Source organism: Pseudophryne corroboree, unplaced genomic scaffold (genome assembly GCF_028390025.1).
Source record: "Pseudophryne corroboree isolate aPseCor3 unplaced genomic scaffold, aPseCor3.hap2 scaffold_501, whole genome shotgun sequence".
Taxonomy (NCBI): Eukaryota; Metazoa; Chordata; class Amphibia; order Anura; family Myobatrachidae; genus Pseudophryne; species Pseudophryne corroboree.
In genome coordinates, this window is record NW_026970107.1 from 269,998 (window position 1) to 279,332 (window position 9,335).

Genomic DNA, 9,335 nt, shown 5'->3' on the forward strand with positions numbered 1-9,335 from the left:
TATATACTGTACGCATAGTGTCATGTAGTGTGTGTATATACTGTACGTATAGTGTCATGTAGTGTGTATATACTGTACGTATAGTGTCATGTAGTGTGTATATACTGTACGTATAGTGTCATGTAGTGTATATATACTGTACGTATAGTGTCATGTAGTGTGTGTATACTGTACGTATAGTGTCATGTAGTGTGTGTATATACTGTACGTATAGTGTCATGTAGTGTATATATACTGTACGTATAGTGTCATGTAGTGTGTATATACTGTACGCATAGTGTCATGTATTGTGTATATACTGTACGCATAGTGTCATGTAGTGTGTGTATATACTGTACGTATAGTGTCATGTAGTGTGTATATACTGTACATATAGTGTCATGTAGTGTGTATATACTGTACGTATAGTGTCATGTAGTGTGTATATACTGTACGTATAGTGTCATGTAGTGTGTATATATACTGTACGTATAGTGTCATGTAGTGTGTATATATACTGTACCTATAGTGTCATGTAGTGTGTATATACTGTACCTATAGTGTCATGTAGTGTGTATATACTGTACGTATAGTGTCATGTAGTGTGTATATACTGTACGTATAGTGTCATGTAGTGTGTATATACTGTACGTATAGTGTCATGTAGTGTGTATATACTGTACGCATAGTGTCATGTAGTGTGTATATACTGTACCTATAGTGTCATGTAGTGTATATATACTGCAGTAGAGCGTAGATTTTAAATATCGTGATGGTGAAATATCAGATGTTAATAATATTTATGTAAGTGCTAGAATGGAGAAGGCAGTCTACCCATATAACAGTGGTATTAGTCCTGGAGGTTATATACTCTCTGGTCCGGAGATCTTACTCCTACAATATCTGAGAATAGATAACTGAGGTATCACTGTCTCTTACTACCTGTCTGTCATGAAGGCTTGAGATCAGGTCAGAATGAAACAAGCCTCTGGCGGTCATTCCGACCCGTTCACACGCAGCGGTTCTTCGCTGCGGTGCAAACGTGCCGGGACTGCGGCTGCACGGTGCCAGCAATGCGCACGTGTGTCTTTGCCTGGTGACAATCGTTGCTGGGCAGCGACGACAGCGATGACGCCAGCGACGACGCCAGCGCACAAAGTGATCACTGCGGCGATCGCAAGAAGATTGACATCAGGAGGCATTCTGGGGCGTCTACTCACCGTTTTCCAGGTGTGGAGATCCGAACGCAGGTGTGTCCAGGTGTTTGGAGCGCGAATGTCTGATGTCAATCCCAGAACCTTCGTCGCTGGATCCGTAGCACAGGGTAAGTAGATCTGACCCTGGTCTTGTTTTGCAGGAAGCTTTTTTAGCATAGTAGGGCTGCACAAGTGATCACATCCCTGCTATGCAGAAATACACTCCCCCATAGGCGGCGTCAAGTTAATCGCACGAGCAGCAAAAAGTTGCTATGTGCGATCAACTGGGAATGAGGGCTTCTGTGAGCAGGTGAAACGTACGTCATTCTTCTATTCCTGCTCTGGAACAGCAGCCTCACACTACCCCAGCTATTACTGCGTACCACTACCGCTAAACCGCACAACCGACAGCGCTACAGACCTCAGCTAGTACACTCGCCCAATAGGGAATATCCTTCCCACCAGTACTGTAGAAATAAAAGTTCATATTATAAAATTTTAAAATATATACACTACATGGCACTATACATACATACATACATACATACATACATACATACATACATACATACATACATACACAGGTGTGCCCCCAGAAAGATATTTATCCCCATTACTGTGTACCTTGTATACCAAAACCATGGAATCACCACCAACACATACTCTATTTCAGGAGTAAAAGAACATTTTCTTTTGAAACACTAATAAATTGTTGGCTTCACTGTTTGAGAGCATATCCTGTGCTGGACCTCCGCCATTCCCTTCCCTTGCGCTGTGGTTATGAACAATGTATGATTTATGTTGTACTTTGGGGGATGTGAATGACTAATAAATGATACTTTGTCTCGCAGCAAACCTATTCCAGAAGCCTGAGGTGTGTGGCGTGAAATTCCTGTTCTTAGTAGGTGGGTTTGCAGAGTCTCCCCTCCTCCAGCAGGCAGTACAGAAAGCATTTGGAGACCAGTGTCGAGTCATCATACCCCACGATGTAGGATTAACTATCCTGAAAGGAGCCGTCTTGTTTGGGTTGGATCCAGCTGTAATTAAAGTGCGTCGTTCTCCTATGACATATGGAGTAGGGGTCTTAAATCGATATGTTGAAGGAAAACACCCACCAGAGAAACTCCTATTAAAGGATGGAACACGATGGTGCACAGATGTCTTTGATAAATTCATTTTGGCTGACCAGTCAGTGGCTCTGGGGGAGACGGTGAAACGTAGCTATACCCCATCCAGACCCTCCCAACTTCTCATCATAATCAATATCTACAGCTCAGAGAAAGAAGAGGTGAATTTCATCAGCGACCCCGGGGTGCGGAAGTGTGGTACTCTGAGGCTGGATCTCACAGGAGTGGAATGTTCCCCAGTTCCAAGCCGCAGAGAGATCCAAACCATCATGCAGTTTGGGGATACAGAGCTAAAAGCCATGGCCGTTGACATTGCCTCCTCTAAAAGTGTCAAAGTCAGCATTGATTTTCTGAATTAGAACTGTTTTCTATCTATCCTGCTCTCCATTAGCTGAGACCTGTCTTCCTTATCATACTAATCCCAACCACCTGGAGATTGCGCAATACAACCATTGGAAAGTATTAGCCATTCATTTGCACCTTGGCAGCTACTGTTTCCCTGGTTATATGGGGATTGGCGTTTTGTCACTTTATTTTCCTCTGGTAAGGGGTCAGACTGCATATTAGCAATGGTACTATGGGGCCCGGAAAGTAGGGCGCTATTTCTCTTCTTGTCATGAGACTAGAATTCAGTATATCTTACTGGATCTGACCTTTGTTGCTGGCCTTTGGGCCTAATTCAGACCTGATTGCAGCAGCAAATTTGTTCTCTATTGTGCAAAACCATGTGCACTGCAGGGGGGGCAGATGTAATATGTGCAGAGAGAGTTAGATTTGGGTGGGGTGTGTTCAAACTGAAATCTAAATTGCAGTGTAACAATAAAGCAGCCAGTATTTACCCTGCACAGAAACAATATAACCCACCCAAATCTAACTCTCTCTGCACATGTTACATCTGCCCCCCCTGCAGTGCACATGTTACATCTGCCCCCCTGCACTGCACATGGTGTTACCCAGGTCTCTCTGCACACGTTACATCTGCCCTCCCTGCAGTGCACATGGGGGGTCATTCCGAGTTGTTCGCTCGCTAGCTGCTTTTAGCAGCATTGCACACGCTAAGCCGCCGCCTACTGGGAGTGAATCTTAGCATATCAAAATTGCGAACGAAAGATTAGCAGAATTGCGAATAGACACTTCTTAGCAGTTTCTGAGTAGCTCCAGACTTACTCTTCCAGTGCGATCAGTTCAGTGCTTGTCATTCCTGGTTTGACGTCACAAACACACCCAGCGTTCGCCCAGACACTCCTCCGTTTCTCCAGCCACTCCCGCGTTTTTCCCAGAAACGGTAGCGTTTTTTCGCACACACCCATAAAACGGGCAGTTTCCGCCCAGAAACACCCACTTCCTGTCAATCACATTACGATCACCAGAACGATGAAAAAACCTCGTAATGCCGTGAGTAAAATACCTAACTGCATAGCAAATTTACTTGGCGCAGTCGCACTGCGGACATTGCGCATGCGCATTAGCGACTAATCGCTCCGTTGCGAGAAAAAAATAACGAGCGAACAACTCGGAATGACCCCCATGGTTTTGCCCATTAGCTAACAAATTTGCTGCTCAGGTCTGAATGAAGCCGTTTATCCACCTATGAGTGCAGAGAATGTGTCGCTATTCCAGCCAGAGAGAACCACAATTAGAAAGGATCTACTGACGCCGTTCTGCTCTTATTATACGTGCTGCTGTAGGAACTTCATCCAGGAAAGAGGCCCAAAGTCGGGTAATTCAGACCTGACCGCTGCTGTGCGTTTTTATTCAGTGGGTGATCAGGTCCAAACTGCACATGTGTATGCACCGCAATGCGCAGGCGCGTCGCACAGGTACAAAGCGGATCGCCGCTCAGCGATGGGTTTGTGTGATGGATCCATTCGCACAGCCGATCAAAAGGAGATTGACAGGAAGAGGGCGTTTGTGGGCGGCAACTGAGCGTTTTCTAGGAGTGTTTGGAAAAGCGCAGGCGTGTCCAGGCGTTTGTAGGGCGGTTGTCTGACGTCAGTTCCGGGACCGGACAGGCGGATGTGATCGCAGCGGCTGAGTAAGTTCTGGGCTGCGCAGAGACTGCACAAGATCAGTTTGTACCGCTCGGCTGCACGGGATCCGGTCTGAAGATCGACACTGTCTAGGTCAACAATGTTTGGTTCGACCACTATAGGTCGACAGTCACTAGGTTGACATGTTTTCAAGGTTGACAGGGTTTCTAGGTCAACATGTTCTAGGTCGACAGGTCAAAAGGTCGACATAAGTTTTTCATTTAAAAAAACAACAAAACTTTTTTATACTTGGACGATCCACGTGGACTATGATTGGGAACGGTAACCTGTGCTGAGCGCAGCGGTAGCGATGTGAGCCATGCAAGGGGACACGGTGCACTAATTGGTGTTCCCGGTCACGGTACGGAGAAAACGACACCAAAAAAACATGAAAAATTCATGTCGACCTTTTGACCTGTTGACCTAGAACATGTTGACTTAGAAACCCTGTCGACCTTCAAACCCTGTCGACCTATAGTGGTTGACCTAGACACTGTTGATCTAATGATGGATGGCGCACACACAGATGGCACACACAGAGACGGCACGGCACACACAGAGACTGCACGGCACACACAGAGACGGCACGGCACACACAGAGACGGCACGGCACACACAGAGACGGCACGGCACACACAGAGACGGCACGGCACACACAGAAACGGCACGGCACACACAGAGACGGCACGGCACACACAGAGACGGCACGGCACACACAGAGACGGCACAGCACATAGAGAGACGGCACGGCACACACAGAGAGACGGCACGGCACACACAGAAACGGCACACACAGACGGCACACACAGAGACAGCGCGGCACACACAGAGACGGCGCGGCACACACAGTGACGACGCGGAACACAGAGACGGCGCGGAACACAGAGACGGCGCGGCACACACAGAGACGGCGCGGCACACACAGAGACAGCGCGGCACACACAGAGATGGCGCGGCCCACAGGGATGGCACGGCACACACAGAATAGGGATGGCACACACAGAGACGGCACGGCACACACAGAGAGACGGCACGGTACACACAGAGATAGCATGGCACACACAGACGGCACACACAGAGACAGCGCGGCACACACAGAGACGGCGCGGCACACACAGTGACGGCGCGGAACACAGAGACGGCGCGGAACACAGAGACGGCGCGGCACACACAGAGACGGCGCGGCACACACAGACGGCACACACAGAGACAGCGCGGCACACACAGAGATGGCACGGCACACACAGAGACGGCACGGCACACACAGAGACGGCACGGCACACACAGAGACGGCACGGCACACACAGAGACGGCACGGCACACACAGAGACGGCACGGCACATAGAGAGACGGCACGGCACACACAGAGACGGCACACACAGAGACGGCACGGCACACACAGAGAGACGGCACGGCACACACAGAAACGGCACACACAGACGGCACACACAGAGACAGCGCGGCACACACAGAGACGGCGCGGCACACACAGTGACGGCGCGGAACACAGAGACGGCGCGGAACACAGAGACGGCGCGGCACACACAGAGACGGCGCGGCACACACAGAGACAGCGCGGCACACACAGAGATGGCGCGGCACACAGGGATGGCACGGCACACACAGAATTGAGATGGCACACACAGAGACGGCACGGCACACACAGAGAGAAGGCACGGTACACACAGAGATAGCATGGCACACACAGACGGCACACACAGAGACAGCGCGGCACACACAGAGACGGCGCGGCACACACAGTGACGGCGCGGAACACAGAGACGGCGCGGAACACAGAGACGGCGCGGCACACACAGAGACGGCGCGGCACACACAGACGGCACACACAGAGACAGCGCGGCACACACAGAGACGGCGCGGCACACACAGTGACGGCGCGGAACACAGAGACGGCGCGGCACACACAGAGACGGCGCGGCACACACAGAGACGGCGCGGCACACACAGAGACGGCGCGGCACACACAGAGACGGGGTGTGCACGTATATGTGTGACTGGCAGACGGGGTGTCACATATATGTGTGACTGGCAGATGGGGTGTGCACGTATATGTGTGACTGGCAGATGGGGTGTGCACGTATGTGTGACTGGCAGACGGGGTGTGCACGTATATGTGTGACTGGCAGACGGGGTGTCACGTATATGTGTGACTGGCAGACGGGGTGTCACGTATATGTGTGACTGGCAGACGGGGTGTCACGTATATGTGTGACTGGCAGACGGGGTGTGCACGTATATGTGTGACTGGCAGACGGGGTGTGCACGTATGTGTGACTGGCAGATGGGGTGTGCACGTATATGTGTGACTGGCAGACGGGGTGTCACGTATATGTGTGACTGGCAGACGGGGTGTGCACGTATGTGTGACTGGCAGATGGGGTGTGCACGTATATGTGTGACTGGCAGATGGGGTGTGCACGTATATGTGTGACTGGCAGACGGGGTGTCACGTATATGTGTGACTGGCAGACGGGGTGTCACGTATATGTGTGACTGGCAGACGGGGTGTGCACGTATATGTGTGACTGGCAGACGGGGTGTGCACGTATGTGTGACTGGCAGACGGGGTGTGCACGTATGTGTGACTGGCAGGCGGGGTGTCACGTATATGTGTGACTGGCAGACGGGGTGTCACGTATATGTGTGACTGGCAGACGGGGTGTGCACGTATATGTGTGACTGGCAGAAGGGGTGTGCACGTATATGTGTGACTGGCAGACGGGGTGTGCACGTATATGTGTGACTGGCAGACGGGGTGTGCACGTATATGTGTGACTGGCAGACGGGGTGTCACGTATATGTGTGACTGGCAGACGGGGTGTGCACGTATATGTGTGACTGGCAGACGGGGTGTGCACGTATATGTGTGACTGGCAGACGGGGTGTGCACGTATATGTGTGACTGGCAGACGGGGTGTGCACGTATATGTGTGACTGGCAGACACCAATCACATACTGTATACCAGACATAATGTGGTACTGAACCACCAGCCGTGGCACCCCTGCAAGGGCTCTGTGCCACGTAACTGACCTAAATAATGTTTTATTATCATTGTAGTAAAAAACAATGTTCGTGATGTCCTGTTTCATCAACATACAGAATATACAGACCATAGAGAACACACAGAATATACAGAACATACAGAATATACAGAATATACAGACCATAGAGAACACACAGAATATACAGAATATACAGAACATACAGAATATACAGACCATAGAGAACACAAAGAATATACAGAACACACAGAATATACAGAATATACAGACCATAGAGAACACACAGAATATACAGAACATACAATATACAGAATATACAGAATATACAGACCATACAGAATATACAGAGTATACAGACCATAGAGAACACACAGAATATACAGAACACACAGAATATACAGAATATACAGAACATACAGAATATACAGACCATAGAGAACACACAGAATATACAGAACACACAGAATATACAGAACATACAGAATATACAGAATATACAGAACACACAGAATATACAGAATATACAGAACATACAGAACATACAGAATATACAGAACATACAGAACATACAGAATATACAGAACATACAGAATATAACAGAATATACAGAATATACGGAACATACAGACCATACAGAATATACAGAACATACAGAACATACAGACCATACAGAATATACAGACCATACAGAACATACAGACCATACAGAATATACAGAATATACAGAACATACAGAATATACAGAATATACAGAACATACAGACCATACAGACCATACAGAATATACAGAATATACAGAACATACAGAACATACAGACCATACAGAATATACAGAATATACAGACCATACAGAATATACAGAACATACAGAATATACAGAACATACAGACCATACAGAATATACAGAATATACAGAACATACAGAACATACAGACCATACAGAATATACAGAATATACAGAACACACAGAATATACAGAATATACAGAACACACAGAATATACAGAATACACAGAATATACAGAATATACAGAACATACAGAATATACAGAATATACAGAACATACAGAACATACAGACCATACAGACCATACAGAATATACAGAATATACAGAACGTACAGAACATACAGACCATACAGAATATACAGAATATACAGAACACACAGAATATACAGAATATACAGAACACACAGAATATACAGAACACACAGAATATACAGAACACACAGAATATACAGAACATACAGAATATACAGAATATACAGAACACACAGAATATACAGAACACACAGAATATACAGAACACACAGAACATACAGAACATACAGAATATAACAGAATATACAGAATATACAGAACACACAGAATATACAGACCATACAGAACATACAGAATATACAGAACATACAGACCATACAGACCATACAGAATATACAGAATATACAGAATATACAGAACATACAGAATATACAGACCATACAGACCATACAGACCATACAGAATATACAGAATATACAGAACACACAGAATATACAGAATATACAGAACACACAGAATATACAGAACACACAGAATATACAGAACATACAGAATATACAGAATATACAGAACATACAGACCATACAGAATATACAGAATATACAGAACACACAGAATATACAGAACACACAGAATATACAGAACACACAGAATATACAGAACATACAGAATATACAGAATATACAGACCATACAGAATATACAGAATATACAGAATATACAGAACACACAGAATATACAGAATATACAGAACACACAGAATATACAGAACACACAGAATATACAGAACACACAGAATATACAGAATATACAGAATATACAGAATATAAAGACCATACAGAATATATAGAATATATAGAATATACAGAACATACTTTCATTCAGTAGGAACTTGACTTGCAGACCTGAAGAAGACTCTGTAATCTAGCAGACTGTATAAT

The 9,335-nt window shown here is 46.5% G+C and overlaps 1 protein-coding gene across 1 annotated transcript in view; it reads left to right on the forward strand.

The window, feature by feature from the left end:
- LOC135030565 (heat shock 70 kDa protein 12A) overlaps positions 1-7,995 on the forward strand; it is a 251,484-nt gene extending 243,489 nt beyond the window's left edge. The window contains exon 9 of the mRNA XM_063953943.1: positions 2,027-7,995. Coding sequence (XP_063810013.1) covers positions 2,027-2,661 — 635 coding nt within the window. The 3' untranslated portion in view covers positions 2,662-7,995. The remainder of the gene's footprint in view (positions 1-2,026) is intronic.
- Positions 7,996-9,335: the final 1,340 nt, after the last annotated feature.